This window comes from Phacochoerus africanus, chromosome 11, assembly GCF_016906955.1.
Source record: "Phacochoerus africanus isolate WHEZ1 chromosome 11, ROS_Pafr_v1, whole genome shotgun sequence".
In the NCBI taxonomy this organism is placed as follows: domain Eukaryota; kingdom Metazoa; phylum Chordata; class Mammalia; order Artiodactyla; family Suidae; genus Phacochoerus; species Phacochoerus africanus.
Genome location: NC_062554.1, coordinates 67,146,046 through 67,168,608, shown reverse-complemented (window position 1 = coordinate 67,168,608; position 22,563 = coordinate 67,146,046). Strand labels below are relative to the sequence as shown.

The following is a 22,563-nucleotide window of genomic DNA, read 5'->3' as shown; positions in this document are numbered from 1 at the left end:
CTAGTGGAATAAGTCCTGAAAGCTACACCCAGGCCCCTGGTCCCTTTTATCATTTGCATTCCTCTGCAGTCTTCTGTGAGCTCTGGTTTCTCAGGGTCATACCTTCTACTCTTCTTGGAGGACTCCCCTCAGGCTGCTAGTCAGCTTTGCCTTCACACAGAGATAGCTGGATGCCTTGGGGGCTTGTGTGCCCACGGGATGTCCCATCACCAGTAATGACCCACCAGTATAGCAGAAGGAAAGCCCAGTTCCTTCACCTGGGATTGGGACAAAATGTATGCAGATCCATCGTCCAGAGTCCCCTTCTGGGTCAAGGCTAAGCCTTCCTCCATAGAACTTTGCCTGATCACCCTAATAGGTCCTACTCACCCTATTCCTTTACCTGTTTCTCCTTGGAGAACTTCCTTAATAAGTTACTCACACATGAATTCCCTTTTCAGAGTCTGCTTCTGGGGAATCCGTCTTAAGGGAGACACTAACGCCATTTGGACTGAAATATTTAAGAGTGACCATACTGGATTAGAAGGCTTGAGCATGCCCAAGAGGAAGACTTGGGGTGCACAGAGATCAGGCTTTCAAAGACGTTCAAGTTGGTTATTATGGAATGGATAGGATGTAAATCAAAACCAAATGTATCTTAAATATAAAGAGGAACCGAGACATTGTTCCAGAGAAAATGCTGGTGATCAATAGGGAAAGAAAGAAGACCAGGGGAAGAGGTGATATTTATCCTGAGCATCGAAGGATGAGTAAGAAGTGAAGATGAAGGGTAAACACCTCAGACAAGGGGTCAATACGTAAATTAGAAAAGTAAGTTAATCAGAGAAATATTAGGAATGATTGGCATAGGACCCCAATTTTTCATTACAAGAGAATCAAAGTGAAAACAAAGACACTGGATTTTTTGATAGGTGATGATTTATTTCTGCCATTCCAACAAATCCAGGGAAGCAGAAGCTTAGGATATAAATCAATAGTTCCACATTATAAGTGGCATCGAAAATATCAAAGATCCTCCTAACACAGTTATTTTTTTTTCTCAGTAAATAATAGCAGTTAAGGACAAGCAGAGTTGCTAATGAAAGAAAGTGCTTAATTCTCTATTTTTAAGAGGAGGAGGGGGGAAATACATGGACTGATTTTTTAACTGGTGCTCAACTTCAAGTCTAGCTCCAGTCTTTCAATCTCTAGAGATAGTTTATATACCTCCAGGGCCATTTTTACATCCTCTGGACTTGGGAGACACTGCATCAGCTTCCTGCCTTCGAGCACTTGCTCACAGTCTGTGTGAATTTCCTGAAAAAGATAAAAGGATGGTTTGAGAGCCTTCTCTCCAAACTGTGACAGTATAAGATTCCTTCAGGATGCCTATCGATTACAATCAAGATGAAGTATCAAGACCCTCCCTGGGACGGATGTAAGAAATCAAAAGAGACTTTGTACATCTCAGGAAAGTATTCACCATACGTTCTAGATCAGCACTGCTCTAAGACAACAATGAAACAATCTAAGCAGGGAAGGAACAAGGCTACAGAAGATGCCAGGGAATCTCTTCAGGTTAGCTGAAGGGATGGATCTGATGTCTGTGCAAAAGCATAGCATTTGTTATAGAAAATACAGGGCTGGGAGCCAGGTCACCTGGATCTCTGAAGCCTTTTATCTAGGGCCTTGGTCCTTCTTGCTATAAATAAAAAAATTAGAATTTGCCTTTAGGAGTTCCTGTCGTGGCTCAGCTGAAACAAAGCTGACTAGCATCCATGAGGATGCAGGTTCAATCCCTGGCCTCCCTCAGTGGGTTAAGGATCTGGCATTGCTGTGAGCTGTGGTGTAGGTTGCAGACACGGCTTGGATCCCTCCTTGCTGTGGCTGTGATGTAGGCCAGTGGCTGCAGCTCCGATTGGACCCCTAGCCTGGGAACCTCCATATGCCACTGGTACAGCCCTAAAAAGACAAATAAATAGATAAATAAATAATAACTTGACTTAAGAGTTCTCCAAGTGTCTGGAGGGTAGAAGTGCTGATTCCAAAAGTGATTTAAACTCAGAAATGAGTCCTGATAAAAGTCAAATCTCATCAGTGTTAGCTGAGATGGTTCTTTGGAGCAGGTGCCGTGTTTAGAATGTGATTGATCACCGTGAAGTGTGTGCCACTTACCCACTCACACTTGGGTATGTCTGGATACCAGGTTCCGTTCTCTGAGCAGATGATATTTGGAGAGCCAACCACACTGTAGCCAGGGTCACACTGGACAGTGACATTTTCAGAGTCAACATATTGATCTTTGTCCACAGACACTGTTCCATCTTCTATCTCTGGTTTCAGACACAGAGCTGAAGTAGAAACCCAATTTTGATCATTTTGTGATTCTCCGGATAAGATCTTACAACAGTCAAGGGTACTGTAGAAACACTGATAATAAGTATACCTGCATGCTGAGAGTTTCTTTATCCATATTTATTTATGATTATAGCAATAAAATTAGTAATAATAATATTAATGTTATTATACATATACTACTAATGACAAAAATACTATTATCATCTACATTTGGCTGCAGGGAAAAATAGGTGCATATACTTTATGTGACTTGTCTAATATTGCATAGCTTTTAGGTGGCATGATTATGATATAAACCTAGGTACTGTGCTCCTAGAATCTGAGTTTTCAAAAACTACTGTATCTCAAGACCTGATTGTTTCAAGATCCTAAGTAAGTAATTTTTAATTCCTGTATTCTTGGTATCTTTCTGTTTTAAATGGATACAATGGTGGGAAATTAGACCCTTGAGCTGCTATTCAAAGTATGGTAAAAAAAAAAAAAAAAAAAAGCACACCTAATCTTGGTGGTCAGCCCGAAATCTCTTATCAGGTCAGCTTCTTTATGAGAAGGTGATGACATGCACCAGTTGTGAATGGAGGTTATCAGATACCCCAAGGATGTTTTGGATTTTTCCATCAGAGGCTTCCTTCTAACATTAGTAGGAATTCACTAAAATTTTACTAACTCTTCACTACACTCTTCAAAATTGTTCTGGAGTTCCCTTTGTGGCTCAGTGGTTAATGAACCCTCAATGCCTGGCCTCATTCAGTGGGTTAAGGATCCGGGGTTGACATGAGCTGTGGTGTAGGTCACAGACATGGCTCGGATCCTAATTCGACCCCTAGCCTGGGAACTTTCATATTCCACATGTGTGGCCCTAAAAAGCAAAAAAAAAAAAAAATTGTTCTAACACTTGAATTATGACAAAGGTAGTACTGGAGACCAGTGTGAAAACTATGGTCCATTTAATGCAGTACAGGGTTCATTGATTATTCATTGGAAAAAAATTTTTTGCCCCCCCCTTTCCACCATAAACCCATAGGTCTGGGAGTATCACTGTGAAAGGGAAAGTGACAAAGCTGTGGAAGATAATGTCAGAGAATATTTTTGTTACACACACAGGACACAAAAGGCTCTAATATCAATGAAAAGATTAATAACTGAATTAAGTTGGAATGTAAAACTTCTGTTTATCAAAACTGGAACCCACATACATTACTGATAAGAACATAGATTGTTATAAACACTTTCGAACAAAATTTAGTACCATCGACTAAAGAGAAATGTGTGTATACTCTCTGAAAGAGCAATTCTCCTCGTAAGTTTATTCCTAATAAAAACGCTTACACATTTGTCTGGAGACATGCACAAGAATGTTCATGAAATTATTATACATAATAGCTTAAAACATAAAAAATTCAAACTTTTATAAGATATGTAAAATGTGGTCTATTCATCCAAAGGAGTATTAAAGATCAATGAAAAATGAATAAACTATCATGACATGTAAAAATGTAGATGATTTTCCAAAACATGATATTGAGAAAGAAACAAGGCACAAAACTACCATGTGATCCAACAATCCCACCCCTGGGCATATATCCAGAGAAATCATAATTTGAAAAGATACAAGCACCCCAACATTCATTGCAGCACTATTTACAATACATTGCAGCACTATTTACAATAGCCATGACACAGAAGCAATCCATCAACAGAGGATCAGATAAAGAAGGTGCAGCACGTATATATAGTGAAATACTACTCAGCCATAAAAAAGAATGAAATATATATATATATGTGTGACTGGATCATTTTGCTGTACAGAAGAAATTGACAGAATATTGTAAATCAACTATAATAATCAACTATAATTTTTAAAAAGAATGAAATGGAATTTGCAGAAACATGGATAGACCTAGAAATTATCATACTAAGTAAAGTCAAGTCAAAGACGAATCTCATTTGAAGTCACTAATATGTGGAATCTAACAAATATGATAAAAAGAACTTACAAAACAGAAACAGACTCAAAAGATTTTGAAACCAAACTTGTGGTTATCAAAGGGGAACTGTGGGGAGGGAGGGAAAAGTCAGGGGGTTGGGACTGATATATACACACTATTATATATAAAATAGATAGGAACAAACACAGGATAATCTACTCAATGCTGTGTAATAGCCTATATAGGGAAAGAATTTGAAAAGGAATAGATATCTGTATATGTATAACTGATTCACTTTGCTGTAACCTGAAACAACTTTCTATACCAATTATACTCTAATACAAAAAAAAATTTTTTTAGCATTTTTTTTTAGGGCCATACATTTGGCATATGGAAGTTCCCAGGCTAGAGGTCAAATTGGAGCTGCAGCTACTGGCCTATGCCACAGCCACAGCAATGCGGGATCAGAGCTGTGTCTGTCTGTGACCCACACCGCAGTTCACGGGTTCACGGCAATGCCAGATCCCCAACCCACTGAGCAAGGCCAGGGATCAAACCCATGTCCTCATGAATACTGGTTGGGTTCATTACTGCTGAGCCACAATGGGAACTTCCTAAAAATTATTTTTAATTTTTTTTAAGAAAAGAAACAAGGCACAAAATTGCACATGCATGATTTTCTCTGTATAAAGCTACAAAGTGGGCAAAGGAAGATTATGGTGTCAGAATAGCAACTGCTTTGGGGAGGAGACAAGAGTAACTGGGGGAGGATGTGTGGAGCACCTCTGGGATGCTATTAATGATAATGTCTCTTGATCAGAGTGATAGTTTCATGGTTGGGTTCATTTTGTGATAACTGTTGACTCCTCTACACAACAATTACACACAATTCTGTAGAATCTTATATTTAACTTCAAACTATTATTAAAACAAAGCAAAAAGCAGCCCTCTACCTTTGAACACATACACACTGGTAGCAGTGGTTACTTCAAGAGTGATAAACTGGGTGAGGCTTCACACTATCAAATATTGTACCACATCCATATATTCAATATAAGTGAATAAATAAATAAAATACACATTTCTAAGGACTGCCTCTGGCTGGGAGGAAACCATACTGTCAGATCTTGCATGGTTGGTTCCACCTCTTAGCAAGGGCCATCAGTAAAGTGGAGTTACCTTGACACTGAGGGGCTGGAGATGACCAACGTGAACTTCTGCAGGTGATTTTTTCCTCCCCAACCAGAGCATATCCGTCATCACATTTATACTGCACCACAGTGGTAAAGGATAAAAATGAGCTCACATCTTCATAGGATCCATGGGCAATGCTAGGAAACATGCCACAGTCTTGAGCAGTGAGAGAGAAAGAAGGAAGAAAATGAGCTAGAGTTTAATTAACAATTCAGAATAAGGGACTCTTCCCGTTTTGTAGAACAAAGCCATTAAATTATACTGCTGGAGTATGTTTCAATTTCCTTGAAACATCACTTGGAATGATCTAATGAGTTCTTAACCACTTGCTAGACACTGTGTTAATCATTGTACGTATGTTGTACCATGTAATCCTCAGACTGATTCTTAGAGTTGGTATGATCATCAGACCCACCTTAGAGAAAAGGAAACCTTAGAGGCGTCATATACTCTACACAAGGTCACAGCTAGTAAGTGCCACTAACATGAATCAAATTAGGGATTAAACTCAGCTTTGTGTTAGTACCAAATTTGCTGCCACTTTCTGGAATACTACTATTTTTTGCTCTCAGTACTGATCATTAGACTCTCACTTTCTTTGGCATCAGTGGATGTTTAAGGTCATAAAATGGAAGTTTGGGATGCAGAATTATACTCTTCTTGTTACTCACAGAGTCTAGTAACACCCCATGTTTTATTAAGCAAAGTAATTTAGAACCAATTAGAAAATGCTTAACTCCCTCACTTAAATCAAAGACATTCCTAGGTCAGGCATTTAAATCCCTTTAAGAATAATATTTGGGGGAGAATTTTTTATAAAGCTTTTAATATTCTGTGAACACCAGCCTCAGCCCCAGATGAGGCAAGTATGAGGGTGACTTTGCCCTTCACATTGAGAGAGGGGCGCTGAGGAGCTCACTGAGAAAGCCTAATATATGTCCTTTCAGGTTGTGGGTGGGGGCATTGGCCATAGTGGACTAGTGTCCAGCTCCTGTGTGGGAAATCTGAAATGCAAAGGATGGGCTGTCTGTGGCTCTGAGGTGAGAGTGAAGGACAGATTTCTGCTGCTTTGAAGTTGGCCTGGACTCCTGTATTATTCAAAAGCAAGGATGCAAGAGCACTTCCAGTGGATTAGGAATGGGCTGCATGAGAAAGACAGGCATGGCAGAGTTTGCCTCAGGTCTATTTAAAAGGACAGGAGGAAGACATCTGCAAAAAAAAAGAAGAAAGATGGAAGGAAGGAAAGGAGGAAGGAAGGAAGGAAGTAAGGAGGGAGGGAGGGAGGGAAGAAAGAAAGAAAGAAAGAAAGAAAGAAAGAAAGAAAGAAAGAAAGAAAGAAAGAAAGAAAGAAAAAGAAAGAAAGAAAGAAAGAAAGAAAGAAAGAAAGAGAGAGAGAGAGAGAGAGAGAGAGAAAGGAAGGAAGGAAGGAAGGAAGGAAGGAAGGAAGGAAGGAAGGAAGGAAGGAAGGAAGGAAGGAAGGAAAAGAAAAGAAAAGAAAAGAAAAGAAAGAAATCTCTAGGAGTCACCAGACATCCAGGAAACAGGAAAAAAGACTTGACCAAATGGAATCAGAGGTGGATCCCCAGATCAACCAGATCCTGAATTGCAAACTGCAGACCCTCAGTGATAACGAAGGAACAATTTAAGAAAGAAAAACTCATGAGAGAGAGAGAGCTAGAGAGCAAGCTTTGAATACCCAGGAGGCCAAGAACCAGCTCAGATTCTTGCTTCCTTTACCTGTGTTCCTCTCAAAGTTTCAACTCTGGGGCTTTCAGAAAGCGTAGTAACAGTAATTCCAAAGTTAATTTCGCTTCAGTTGTAAGTGAAATAAATTCTCCTGTTTATAAGTCAATAGCTTATAAATAGTTTAAGCCTTTCTTAAACTTCAAAGTACCTCCATTAAAATATTAAAATGGCTCTCATTTATTTATTTATTTTTGTCTTTTTAGGGCCTGTCCTGCGGCATGTGGAGGTTCCCAGGCGAGGGGTCCAACTGGAGCTGTAGCCACCGGCCTACGCCGCAGCCACAGCAGTGAGGGATCCGAGCTACGTCTGCGACCTACACCACAGTTCACCGCAACACCAGATCCGTAACCCACCAAGCAAGGCCAGGGATCAAACACGCGTCCTCATGGATACTAGTTGGGTCCGTTAACCACTGAGCCACGACGGGAACTCCAACGTGGCTCTGAATTTTTTGAGTAAACACATTTGTGCAGTTCTATACTGGGCTTTTCAGGTAATATTAAGAGGGCATACTTGCAGGGCACTTTTAAAGATAAGATAGAGCCACATAACTAGTCTCACTGCAACACCAGTCACACCAACAGGAGGATTAGATCAGGAAATGAGTTCTGCTGGGGAAGGTGGTGACAGAACCACTAAGCACTCTGGTATTGAGGGAGGGCATCCAGGAATAAGGTGGCGACACACCTTGAAGGACGGAGGGAAGGTGAGTAATTGATAAGATGTGAGAGGCAGATGGATAGTGAGGCGATGGCGAGGTCTCTGGCACCAGAAGATTGTTACTGTGAGAGGGGCAGAGACGGAATCCCAAAGAGAGAGTCATACAGAGGGCGTAGACAGTAAGTATCATTTCAGAAAGTCAAGGCTGTGGGTATTGGGAAGGTTCGAGGGGACAGAAGAAAAGGGAAAGGGCAATAGAAACCTAAAAAAGTAATTGAAAAGCTTGTGGCAAACTTAATAAGGTTTTCTTTTACGACCTCGGTCTCTCAGAGACGGGAACTCAGCGGTGAAGTTAGAGAACTAAAAACCCCTGCAGTAACGTTCATGCATCTGATGTGAAAAATCATATTTCACAGAGAGATGTTCCTTAATCAACCCATGCTTTCTCCATCACCACCAATCTGGGGGAGGAAGCCAGCCTGGCTTCTGCGCTTTTAAATCGGGAAGCTAACTCACGTAAGCGCATTCAGCCATTGTGTTCATCTCAGGCTTTTCCCTCTAAGCCAGACCAACTCCTCTCTTTTTATGCCATGACAGCTGTTCCAGGGAACATATTCATAAATGTTTAAAATTGATTATGACAATTAATTCTCCTCGATAAAAAATAAATAACAAAAGAGGAAAACATCACTTTGCTTAAAGGACATTTCCATTTAAATTCTACCACAGTGCATTTCCATAGTGACAGGTCTTCAGCCAGTTCTGGTGAGTTCTCTCAAATCCTTTTGGGTCTTGTTCATTGGTGAAAAATTTTCTCACGTTTCAATAATCATGGCTTATTTTTATATAATGGTTTGTAATTCACAAAGTACCTGATATTTTTGCTCTAAAACATTTACTCCAGGTTTATAATAAAAGAAAATATTTTTGTTTATGGGTAGAATTTTTAAAATTTATTTTATTTTATTTTTTGTCTTTTTGCCTTTTCTAGAATTTTTTTTAAAGGTCAATCAATATCTAAGATTGTAGATGGTATAATTCATCTGTTTGGGAAGTAATTTGTTTTAAGTATTTGGGAACATTCAAATTCAAGAAATTGATTTGAAATTAAAGATTATTCCTTGCTAATGCAGCCTCATAAGCATTTTTGCATACCAAGAGTTTGTTATTATAGATTACAAAAGCCTCTCTGAATTGCAACAATTTCATTTGTACTTAAATTTTTATTTCTTATTAATGTATATATTCGAAAGTTATGCATTATTACCATTTGACTATATTTGATTAATTCTTAATTGAATATTTTTTTCAATATGTTAGAGACCCTGCCCCCCTTGTCTCATACTCACCGCACATGCAGGAAGGGCATAGCAGTAGAACCAAGACCCCAAAGAGCTGCAGTGCTGGGAAAACATGCTGCAAATTAGGGGCCATGACCCAGTCTCAGAGGTACCACACTGGCCCTCAGTGGTCTCAGATACCTTGACTCAAGCTGAAGAAAAGTATTCTAAGTAACAGTTGCAATGGTGCCTAAGCCAAGGAAATCAGCCTTGGCAAAGCCCAGCTGTGTGTCACTAAAGGGGAGGGGCTGGAGGAGTGACTGGAAGCCAGGTGCTGGGCATAGCTCTTTCAGGAACAAGCCCATAAGGCCCCTTCTTGGGTAGAAGAGTCTGGAGCCCTTGGGAATGCTGCATATATTTACTGTTGCCACCCCAGAATTGCTTGCTGAAGGGTGCAGCACATGATGAATTCCTGTCTGGATATGTTATGATCCCTCTCTGAGTAAACAAGAGCAAAATCACAAGGACTATGGCTCACAATGCACAGTGGGTGGTTGGCTTCTCAGGAGGCAGAAGCCATAGTATGAGGGAGAAGCAGTGCCTGTCCAAGGAGTGGTTTCTTCAATCAGGGGTATGAACTGCCCATAGAAGAATGGATTAAAAAAAAATCCAGATAAGTAAGGGTCTCTCTAAAGAGCCCACTGCCTGGCCAGGGCAGAAGAGTACAAAGCTCTAAGTGTGAAAATACTGAAGAATCCAGTCCGAACAATAATTATTCTCCTAATACTTCAGTAGGAACTTCTTTTCCCCAAGTCCTGAGTTTTCTTTCTTTCTTTTTTTTTTTTTTTGGAGGTGAAATGGTCACTTTATTTATTTTTTTATTTTATTTTTTTTATAATTTTTTTTATTTTCCCACTGTACAGCAAGGGGGTCAGGTTATCCTTACATGTATACATTACAATTACATTTTTTCCCCCACCCTTTGTTCTGTTGCAACATGAGTATCTAGACAAAGTTCTCAATGCTATTCAGCAGGATCTCCTTGTAAATCTATTCTGAGTTTTCTAATAGACAAAAAACACAGCGAATGTTTCATTCTAGGAAACCATTTCAGTGTAGAAACTATTCTGGCCTTTGGGATAGCACAGAAAAAGCATGCACTGAAAGCTAAAGGGTTGAGAATGATGGCGTTAGAAGAAAGAAAGATGTATTAGGACTCTCTGAATATTTGAATGATGCTGAATTTGGATGAAATCTCAAATTTTGTCTCTAAGCCCTAAAGACAAGTGAATCAAAAGTGCATGTTCATGGATTAGTAACCTCAAGACAAAATTTCCCTTACCCCTCTAGAACTGTCTGGCTATTCATTCAGACAGTTTGCTAAATTTTCTCTCCTTAAGTGGGACAGAAGAAACCACTAACCTGGATTCTATACCTTGCTCACCAACTGTGAACATCTGTTTCTAGAGGAGATGAAGATAGTTGGCTAAACAAAAGACCAGCTCTGGAAATGGTCTTTATGATCTTCACAACTCAGCTGACCCGGAGTAACTGCTATATACAAGTAATACCCAAAATGCTTAGTCCTCAAAAATAAATGAGAAGAATTATCAACTATAGCTGAGTGAACTTCTTTGGACTAATGAAGAAAACGATTAAATTCCAACTTCTTAGATGGAAAAATAAATCTATAAATATTGTTTCATTTAGAAATAAGAAGCATAATAAGGTAATTTAAAGGATTAACTAGAAAGTTTTATTGGCCTGCTTTTAGCCTTTAAGATGTCATGTGCCAGAACCTTACAGAAATTATCATAATTGATCCTCAAAAAACCCCATGACATTGCTCTTACATTCCTTATTGCATAGAGGAAGAAACACGTTAAAATAGATCAACTATCCCCAGCGTTTCAGATAATTAGCAGCTAAGCTAAATTCTGAGCCAAACATTGCACTGATTCGGAAATTCAAGTTTTATAGAGTTCCCGTCGTTAGTATCCATGAAGGTGTGGGTTCCATCCCTAGCCCGGCTCAGTGGGTTAAGGAGCTGGCATTGCCATGAGCTGTGTTATAGGCTGGCAGCTACAGCTTCAATTCGAACCCTCTCCCAAAAACTTGCACGGGTATAGCCCTAAAAAGTAAAAAAAAAAAAAAAAATCAAATCAGTATTTTTCTTTTTCTTTCTTTCTTTCTTTCTTTCTTTCTTTCTTTCTTTCTTTCTTTCTTTCTTTCTTTCTTTTCTTTCTTCTTTCTTTCTTTCTTTCCTTCTTTCTTTTTTTTTCTTTGTCTTTTTGTCTTTTTAGGCCCACACTTGAGGCATATGTAGGCTCCCAGGCTAGGGGTCTAATGGTTGCTGTAACCACCGGCCTACACCACAGCCACAGCAACATGGGATCCGAGCTACATCTTCCACCTACACCACAGCTCACGGCAATGCCAGATCCTTAACCCAGTGAGAGAGGCCATGCATCGAATCTGTATCCTCATGGATACTAGTCAGGTCTGTAACCTGCTAAGCCACAACAGGAACTCCTAAAATTTAATTAAAAAAAAAAAAAAAGAGTGAGGGAGTTCCCGTTGTGGCTCGAAGGGTTAAGAATCAAACTATTATCCAGGAGAATGTGGGTTCCATCCCTGCCATCACGCAGTGGATTAAGGATTGGCATTGCCACAAGTTTTGGCATACCTTGGGTATGCAGATTGGATCTGGCATTGCTGTGGCTGTGGACTAGACTGGCAGCTGCAGCTGGAATTTGACCCCTCACCTAGGAACTTCCATATTCCATGGGTGTGACCAAAAAAAGAGAGAGAGAGAGAAAGATTGAGGAGTGAGATATTTTGGCAGCAAGATTGGAATGTAGCCCAGGGAGAAGGCATCCCAACCTCTAGGAATCTATGAAGGTTAATGGATATTATGTTCTTTAGGTAAGAGTCAGCCAATATGGGAATTGCTTGCTATATAATCAAGAGAGATCAAGAATGAATGATACAAAAGAAGGCGTTCTCTTGTGGTGCAGTGGGTAAAGGATCCAGCATTGTCACTGCAGTGGCATGGGTGGCTGCTGTGGCCTGCATTTAATCGCTGGCCCAGGAACTCCCACAAGCCACAGGTATGACAGAAAAAAGGAAAAAAAAAAACAACAACCAAGCTCAGCCACTTTCATTGAAAGACATGGTCTCTTACTCATTTACACTTTTTCCCCTTTGGAAATTTTCTCACCAGTTCTCAGACTGAAAGTGAGGACAAATTCCTATGAGAAAGGACTGTGCAACATCACAGCAAGTTGTATGTGTGTATATAGCAGCAATTCTCCAGTCTTTGCCTCAAAGGAATCACCAGTAATTTACTTAAGTAATTGTGCACTAAAATCTTTAGAAATTTGTTGGATCTGAGCTGTCTCTGGTAACCCATTAAAAAAGATGCTAGGCAGTAACAGGATACCTAGTTCAAGTTAACTCACGGAGATCCACTGCATTCATGGACCCACGTGATGGGCATCTCTGTGGTCCTCAAGTGTATAGCAGGTGGTAGGACCTTCACATTTGTTCTCTGCTCTTTGGAATGAGAGCTATCTCGTAGCAAAAACCTATGTTTAAAAAAACCCTACAAATATATCATTTAATGATGAAACACTGAGTATTTTCCCTTAAGATTAGAAATCTAAAGCAAGGATACTGATTCTCATCAGTCAGTCCTATTCAGCAATATATTGGAGGACCCAGCTACTGCAATAAGGCAAGAAAAAGACATACATTTTGGAAATGTAGAAACAAAACTATTTATTTGCAGACAGCATGATTGTTTACTTGGTAAATTCCAAAGAATTGATAGGAAACCTGCTAGTACTAAAGAGAGAGCAATATTCAAGGTCATAATATACATGGCCAAGATATAAAAATCAGTTGATTTTCTACACATCCGCAATGAAACATTGGAAATTGAAATTTAGAATGTACTGCCAGCTCAAAGGCAATATGCTGGGTGACAGAAGCCATCTTCAAAAGATCATACATGTATATGATTTCACTTGAAAAAGCAGTGTCAAAGTAACAAAGTGATAGAGATGGAGAACAGACTAGTAGTTACCAATGCTAAGGATGGTGGGCCAGGGAGAAGGGTGACTGTGAATATACAGGAGTAGTTCAAGGGGGAAACTTTGTGGTGAAGGAATGATTTTGGATCTTAATTGCTGTGTCTGTACTGTGATACAATAGCCTAGAACTATACACATATATTGAACCAATGTCAGTGTTCTGACCTTACTGACTTTAGAGGTTTCTAACATAAAACCTTTGGGAGAAACTGGGTGATAGGTACGTGGGACCTCGGCATTATCCTCGTTACTTTCTGTGAATCCATATTTATTGCAAAATTAAAAGTTTTTTTATATTGGCACATGCTCTCTATAGGGCACAGCAGCTGTTAATGTCAAAATATTCATGAAAGAAAACAAATACCTTGTTAAATGAAGTGATATATCATGTCCATGGACTGAAAGACTCAACATTATTAAGACATCAACCGTCTTCACATCGGTCTAGGGTTTCAAAGCATTACCAATTCAAATCCAGGCAGATGGTTGCACAAAACTGATGAACTATTTCTAAAATGTACATGGACAAGACAAGGACCTAGAACAGCTAAAACAATTTTGCAAAAGAATGAAAAATTGAAACACTTATGTTTCTTGATTTCAAATTTTACTATAAAGTTATAATGATCAATAGAGTGTGGTATTGGTGTAGAAGTGGACTTAGAGAGCAATGGAAAAAAAAAAAAAAAGAGTCCAGAAATACGCTAACATGTATATGGTGAATTGATTAGAGACAAAGATGCCAAGGTAATACAGGAAAAAGGGCAGACTTTTCAAGAAATGGTAGCAGAGTAATTGGCCATCCAGTGCAAAGAAGAAGAAGAAGAAGAATCCTTACCTTACCTTTCATTACAAGCAAAGATTAACTCAAAATGGATCATAGACATAAATTTAAACTGGTCAATTTGTGAACTATTTGTTTAAGAGAGATACTATTCATTCATTCCTCTACATGTTTCAGGGCCTAATCTTTGTTATAGAATTTTTTGCTAGTGCTTATGTGCCTGGACCTCAGTAGCTTAACTCTTGCAAAAGTGGTGATGCTGATTCATGTTTTACTATATCATATCAGCTTTGTAAAGAGATGCTATATTTGGATTTTTGAAAAAAAATCATGAACTGAGATTGAGTGCATTGTCTATTATGTTAGTCACTATTCCTTGTAAAATAACACCTGTGCTAAATTACTTTTCTATTTTTACAACAGATAAAACAAGCTCCTCCTATAGAATAATGTTTATTTTCACCAAACCATATAAATATGTGATCCATTATATTTCCTACTTTTGTTTGACTGAAAATAAACTCAACCAAAAAGACTATATTAATTAAATTGTAGTAAATTTACTTCTCTTACTGATTTTGATTTTTCATTTTTATTTTAGCAAATTTAAATTATGCATATCTGTTACAATAAACTGATATTTTTTATAATTCTGAAATGTGTAAGTATCCACTGGTAATGTGCTAAACATAGCAGAAAGAAAAATTACTTAAAAGAACTCTTTGGGGGACTTCCTGCTGTGGCAGAGCAGCCTGAGTATCCAGCATTGTCACCCCGGCAGCTTGGCTCACTACTGTGGTTCCATCCCTGGCCCCAGAACTTCCACATGATGCAAGAGCAGGAAAAAAAATAAAAAAAAAATGGAACTCCTTAACAATAATAAACTTAGTAAGGGATAATTGATGTTATCCTTTAACCTAGAACCATTAGTGGAGTTCCTGTCCTGGTGCAGCAGAAATGAATCTGACTAGGAACTGTGAGGTTGCAGGTTCAATCCCTGGCCTCACTCAGTGGGTTAAGCATCTGGCATAGGCTGGTGGCTACAGCTCCAATTCAACCCCCAGGGTGGAAACTTCCATTTGCTGTGGGTGTGGCCCTAAAAAACAAACAAACAAACAAAAAGCAAAACCTAAAACCGCAGGTATCAGAAAGTTGATTTGCTAAAAAATGATTAAGACCTGTTCACAGTCACTATTTGTAGATCAGAAGAATTTTGAGAAAACCGTGTTCATGTTTTGGCCCTTTGCTTCCTTAATGAGGGAGAAAACTGGCAGCTCAATTCACTGTCTCCATTCATATGTTTTACTTGAAAATCTGTGATTCATCAACTTTTTATTTCCATTTTTTTATTACTCAAATGAATTTATCACATCTGTAGTTGCATAATGATCAGCTACAGATAACAATCTGATTTCACAGGATTTCCATCAAACAGCCCAGGCACATTCCCCCACCCCCCAAATTGTCTCCTCTGGAGACCATAAGTTTTTCAATGTCTGTGAGTCAGCATCTATTCTGCAAAGAAGTTCAGTCTGTCCTTTTTTCAGATTCCACATGTCAGTGAAAGCATTTGATGTTGGTGTCTCATTGTATGGCTGACTTCACTTAGCATGATAGTTTCTAGGTCCACCCATGTTGCAAAAAATGCTGGTATTTCATTCATTTTAATGGCTGAGTAATATTCCATTGTGTATATGTACCACATCTTCTGGATCCACTCCTCTGTCGATGGACATTATTCATCAACTTTTAATCCCCAGGCTCTCTCAGAGAGAGAATGAGTCACACACATATGGTTTGTTTCCATGTAGTCAGGGATTAATGTTTAGCAGCAGAAATTTTGTAGTGATCTTTTGTTCAGCTGCCTTAGAACCAAAGAGCATCTCATGTCACTCTTTATTCATGACATAATATTCAGCACATACTGTGGGCACACCTTTAAGGTAACTACAAAGATGGACCTATCAGAGAGGAAGAAGAATCATTCCACATAAAACAAGGAGACAAATGTGATGACTCTGCTTTCTAGAGATGGGAACAATCATTTCAAGAAAGAAAGTAAAAGCTCTTAATGTTGACTTTTAATCTCATCTTGCATGGTAGTAATTCACATTAATAAAGAATCAGGCAGGAGCCTGGAGGGGTCCTTCTTAGGAGAAACTGGACAGCAGCAGAGAAGACATCAAGAAACCCTGTGTTTCAGGTTTCCTCTGAATGTGTTAGGGGAAAAGCCAAGCTACTGAAAGAAAGGCAGAAGTTCCTATCTTTTTCATGCAACAGTCCCGAGGCAGAAGTATATTTAGGTTAGTCAGCAGCTCTGTCCAAAGAAGTCATCCATGGATCGAGTCCCTTCCTCTTTGTTGCTCCACCATCCCCGAGGGTGTTGTCCTCACCAGCATGGTGGAAGCTCACTCACAAGCACCCTGTCAGCATTTCAGTCCCCACTGGGTGAGAGAGGAAGAGGAAGGTAAGCAGCTTCCTTTTCAGAAAAGGGACTAGGAAGCTGCACCCTTTGGGAGGTTGCTCCAAGGGAGTCTCTTTCTCAGGAGTCATTCTCCCTGTTAATATTTAATAGGAGTGAGAGTAGTTCTCTTACTTAAAGCAAGTAGGGGGAAATGGATACTAGGAAACAATTAACAGCGTGGGGTCTGGCCCCCAACAACAAAAAAATAGCTCACTGCCTAATCTTCCCATATATGGAGAACTTAATTAGCTTTTGTGTGCCTCACCCTTCAAAATAAACATATGATCAAGAATCAGCATCAACAGGAGTTTCTTATGCAGCTCAGCTGGTTAAGAATCCAACATTGTCAGAGTTCCCGTCGTGGCGCAGTGGTTAACGAATCCGACTAAGAACCCATGAGGTTGCGGGTTCGATCCCTGGCCTTGCTCAGTGGGTTAAGGATCTGGCGTTGCTGTGAGCTGTAGTATAGGTTGCAGACACAGCTCGGACCCTGGGTTGCTGTGGCTCTGGTGTAGGCTGGCGGCTACAGCTCCAATTAGACTCCTAGCCTGGGAACCTCCATATGCTGCGGAAGCGGCCCAAGAAATGGCAAAAAGACCAAAAAAATAAAAGAATCCAACATTGTCTCCGTGAGAACGTGGGTTTCATCCCTGGCCCCGATCAGTGCGTTAAGGGTCCTGTGGTGCTGCAAGCTGTGGCATAGTTTGCAGATGTGACTCAGACGCATTGTTGCCAAGGCCATGGGGTTTTGCATGCAGAATGCCAGACGTTATACAATACAAAATACAAATTAAGTTTTCATTTTACTCTCTGAAAACAAAATTATTACAAGGTAAATGCACAGTGTTTAAGATATAAACTGACTCAAACAGCACTTAACAAAATAAATAAGGAAGTAATGATTAAAATTATTTAATAAGTGAGACTTGGTGGCAAGAGGAGTGAGCACCTGATAGTTGTCTATATTTAACCTTAAGGAATTCATCAACATCCTCTCCTCTGGACCATGCAGACTTTGGAAGTCCATAAAAAGAACCACTTCAGGAAGCTACAGATATAAAATGGACATCTGTTTGAGTTTATTTTGCTTACAATTATAGAGCTGCTGCTAACATATGCTGACAATTCCCTTTTTGTTTTGTTTTTAATTTCCATGTGATAAATCTCCCCACTTCCTGATAAGGCAATGGAAATTATTTTTCTGTATGTTCTAAAAGTTCTTTTTAACATTTCGTGTAAATAGGCTCCCTTGCTTCTTCAACTCATCACCAATGACCACCGCATCGAACCAGTGGCCCTCTGGGAAATCATTCTGATGAGGCAGTTTTGTTGACTTCTTAATCTCACCCACATTCTTAACAGTCTTAAATGTTCATTGGTCATATTTTCAGTGAATAAAGTGGAAGAGACCATCTGTTCTCTACCCATACCCCTACCCTGGAGGTCACTGCAAGCAGCCTCTTAGGTGCCCTTGGCTCCCAGGATTCCCGTCTTCAGGAGTGTGCTCATCTTGTCCCCACAATGAGGGTCAGATGTCCTGGGGAGACGATCAGTTGGAGCAAGAAGTTTCCAATGAGAGGAGTGGGTCGGAGGATAAATACCTCAGGTCCTAATCCTTAGCAGTACATTCTGAGTTGTGTTTCACACACCTTCAGAGGCAGTCAGCTTAGCTGAGCTCCTGTTAGCAACAACAATAATCTCCTCAACCATGCTCCCTCTCCAGTGGTCCTCCCTTCCCCATCTTCTATCCACCTGCTCACCTTGCTTTCTGGGATCACGTCTAAGGACACTCATTACTCACAAATCCTTGACTCAAAGAAACCAAAATAAACATCAGCCAAACAGAACGCCTCATAGCAGGAGCAAGTGATGGCTTTTAAGGCCATGGATGAAGTAGGTTTCTCTAGCAGTTCAAGCTCCTCTGTATTATCTAAGGTCTAGTGAAATCGTGCCATATACCATTGTCTCCTTGGAGTGCATTTGGGGAAATTAAAGAAAAGAGGCCAGTGTGTACAGAAGAGTACTGGGACAGCCAAAGGAGCTGAGATAATGGGTTTGAGAGAGGATGCAAGTGCTGGAGAAAGTGGTGGGTGGAAAGAGTAAAAGCTTCTGAATACACTGAGACATAAATATGATTAATATGGGGTTTCTCCTCGTGTGGAAGATAATTGCTCCAGCCATTTTCTATTAAGGGAAATGAGGATAAAATCAGGTCCAAGACTTGAGAGCACGCCAGTGGCTGCTGCGTGGGCTTTCACGCAACAGGATTTCAGTGTTTGTTCTCTGAGGATAGAATCAGAAGTTCAGACACAGACATAATTCCCCTTATTGTGAGACTATGGTCAAGAAGGAGCATGAGTGGGGCACAGACGAAGTGCATGGGGGTTTAGAAAAGGGAATGACTGCTTCAAATGGGGGACAATGGACCAGGCTTTTAGGTTGCTTGGTATTTAATCTAAATACTGAGCCCCTGAGGGCTGTATGTGTGGAACTGTGGAATAAAGGCAATCTAGGGAAATGTCTTGGTATGATTCCAAGTCCATATGTTCATGGTCCCTATAGTAAAAGTATTAACCTTATGTATGGGTTTATTTAGGAACTCGTTTGATGGGGTCTTAAATGACCATGAAGACAAACAGTATGATATGTGAAAATTTATTATGATAAATTTTTGTGCCAAAAGGATGGTAAAGTTGATAAACTAAAGTGATCCATACTGAGTTAAAGGTAGTATGGCACTTTTTATCTCCCTCTTTTGGGAAAAATTACAGTGGTGACTCCTCAGGGAATTGTGTTGCCTGTTTCTTTGTCACTCCAGTAGTTCAACCTCCAGGAACAGTCTATACAACTCCAGGGCTGTAGTTACCTCCTCTGGATTTAAGAGACACTGCATGAGTTTCCAGCCTGCAAGAACTTGCTCACAGCCATTATGGGCAACCTAAAAGGGATTAAAAAATCAATTTTGAGAAATCAATTTTCACACTCACCAAACTGAAAGTTTAAGATTCCTTCAGGAGGCTTCACTGAAGACAGCAAAATTAGAATACCAGACCTTCCTCAGGCACCTATGCAAGGAACAGGTCTACAGAAGCACCAGGGAACATCTTCAGGGGCAACTGAAGGGATAGATCTGATGTCTATGCAGAGGCATGGCATTTATTATAGAAAATACGTGGCAGGAAGTTGGGTCACTTAGATCTATGGAATCCTCCTCTCTAGGGGCTTGGTCCTTCTTGCTATAAAGTAAGAGAATTAGAACTTACCTTTAGAGCTCACCATGTGTTTTCAGGGTAAAAGTGCTGATTCCAAAAGTGGTTTAAACAACTCAGAAATGAGCCCTAATAAAGGTCAGATCTCAACAATATTGACTAGGACAGTACTTTGGAGCAGGTGCCATGTTTAGAATGTGATTGAACTCCCTGAGCTGTGTGCCACTTACCCACTCACACTTGGGCACATCTGGGCACCAGGTTCTGAACTCTGAGCAGGTGATATTTGGAGAACCGACCACACCCTAGCTAGGGTCACACTGGACAGTGGCATTTTCATGCTCCACATACTGATTTTTGTCCACAGACAGAGTTCCATCTTCTATCTCTGGTTTCAGACACAGAGCTGAAGTGGAAACAAAATTTTGATCATTCTATGAGTCTCAGGATACAATCTTACAATAGTAAAGAGTACTTGGCAGGGGGTGGGGAGAAACACTGTTAATAAATTATACCTGCATGCTGAGAGTTGTTCTTTATCCTCATTTATTGTAAGACTATAACAATAAAATTAATAATGATAATATTAATGTTATTTTACCTACTATTATCAGCAAAAACACTGTTATTATCTCCATTTGGCTGGAGAGAAAAACCACTAATGCAAAACACTATTATTATCTTCATTTTGCTGGAGAGAAAATTAGGTGCAGACAATTAGTGTGACTTGTCTAAGATTGCATAGCTTTTAGGTGGCATGATTATGCTATAAGTCTAGGTATTGTGGTCCTAGAATCTGAGTTTTCAGAACTACTGTATCTCAAGACCTGATTTTTCAGGACCCTAAGTATGTAATTTTTATTCTCATACCCTTAGTGTCTTCCCGTATTAAATAGAAACAAAGGTGGGATTTAGACCCTTGAGTTGCTGTCAGCAGTGTGAATCAAAGATAATAATAACAAGGCATGCCTAATCTTAGTGGTCAACCAGAAGTCTCACAACAGGTCAATTTCTCTATGAGAAGGTGATAACATGTAGCAGATACTAATGGATGTTTGGGACTTCCTAAGTGTCTTCATTCTAATTTAAGTGGGTACTCTAAAATTTTGCTAAATCCTCACCGATTCTCTAAAACTAAAGATTGTTCTAACACTTAAGTTATGAAAAAAGTAGCACTGTTGAGCAGATGGGAAACTATGATCAATTTAATAAGTGGTGCAGGGTTGATTGACTATTTATTGAAGGAAAACACATTTTGACTCCTATTTTCCACCATAAGCCAATAGGAATTCCAAATGGATTGATGACAGTGTGAAATCTAAAACAATAAAGCTCTGGAAGATCACATAGCAGAATATTTTTGTGACCTTTCAGCAAATTTTTCTTAACATTCACAAAAGTCTTGAACATTAAAATAAAGATGGAAAATTGAACTAGCCTGGAATGTAAAATTTTTGCTTATCAAAACAAGAACTCTCATATTCTACTTATGGAAATGTAAATTGTAAACATTTTTTAAAAATTGGCATCATTTGCTAAAGATGAATATGTGCATACTCTCTGAAATAGCAATTCTACTCCTGTTTGTTTCTAACAGAAATATTTGCACAGGAGTTCCCTTTGTAGTGCAGCAGAAATGAATCCAACTAATAACCATGAGGTTGTGGGTTTGATCCCTGGCCTTGCTCAGTGGGTTAAGAACCCAGCATTGCCATCAGCTATGGTGTAGTTTGCAGACACATCTCAGATCTGATGGTGCCATGGCTGTGGTGTAGGGTGGTGGCTACAACTCCGATTGGACCCCTAGCCTGGGAACCTTCATATGCCACAGGTTCGGCCCTAAAAAGCAAAAAAAAAAAAAAAGAAAGAAAGAAATATTTGCACATTTGTATCTGGAAACATGCATATTCATAACACAATTTTCATAATAGCCTAAAATATTAAAAATTCAAATTTTGTAAGATACATTAAATGCGATATATTCAACCAAAGGAATATTATACTGTGAAAACAAAGAAAGTATCATGACACATTGGAATATGCATGATTGTTCAAAACAACATGTTGAGGAGTTCCCGTCATGGCGCAGTGGTTAACTAATCCGACTAGGAACCATGAGGTTGCGGGTTCCGTCCCTGCCCTTGCTCAGTGGGTTAACGATCTGGCATTGCCGTGAGCTGTGGTGTAGGTTGCAGACGCGGCTCGGATCCCGCGTTGCTGTGGCTCTGGCATAGGCCGATGACTACAGCTCCGATTCAACCCCTAGCCTCGGAACCTCCATATGCCGCGGGAGCGGCCCAAGAAATAGCAACAACAACAACAACAAAAAAAGACAAAACACACACAAAAAATTACAACTTTAAAAAAAAAAAAAACACATCATGTTGAGACAAGAAGTCAGGCAAAAAAGAATACATGCATAATTTCCAAGATACAAAGTTAAAACAAATTTATGGTGTTCAAAGAGTGGCCTCCTTTGGGGAGGAAATCCAGAAATGACTGGGAGAGGATGTGTGGAACACTTCTGGGATGCTGGTCAGGATAAGACTTCTTAGCCAGAGTGAAAGTGTCATGGGTATCACTTTGTGATAACTGTTGACCTGTACACCTCAGAATTATACACAATTCTGTAGAATCTTATATTTAAATTAAAACTGTTACTAAGACAAAACAAAAAGTGGTTCTCTACATTACCTCTGAAAACATACTCACTGGTAGCAGAGACTAGCGTTCACAAAGCACAGTGTATGGCTGGCTCCTCTGGAGGCAGAAGCCATAGCATGAGGGAGAAGCAGTGCCTGTCCAAGAATTGGTTTCTTCGATCAGGGGTGTGAACTGCCCATAGAAGAATGGATTAAAAAAAAAAT

The 22,563-nt window shown here is 39.7% G+C and overlaps 1 protein-coding gene across 1 annotated transcript; it reads right to left on the bottom strand.

Annotated features, from left to right (window-relative positions):
* Nucleotides 1-918: 918 nt before the first annotated feature.
* Nucleotides 919-9,418, bottom strand: LOC125111394 (apolipoprotein R-like). Its single transcript, XM_047753341.1, has 4 exons — nucleotides 9,215-9,418; nucleotides 5,445-5,615; nucleotides 2,155-2,330; nucleotides 919-1,296 (listed from the first exon to the last, which is right to left on the bottom strand). The coding sequence occupies exons 1-4, from the start codon at nucleotides 9,297-9,299 to the stop codon at nucleotides 1,144-1,146; spliced, it is 585 nt and encodes a 194-aa protein (XP_047609297.1). The 5' UTR covers nucleotides 9,300-9,418; the 3' UTR covers nucleotides 919-1,143.
* Nucleotides 9,419-22,563: the final 13,145 nt, after the last annotated feature.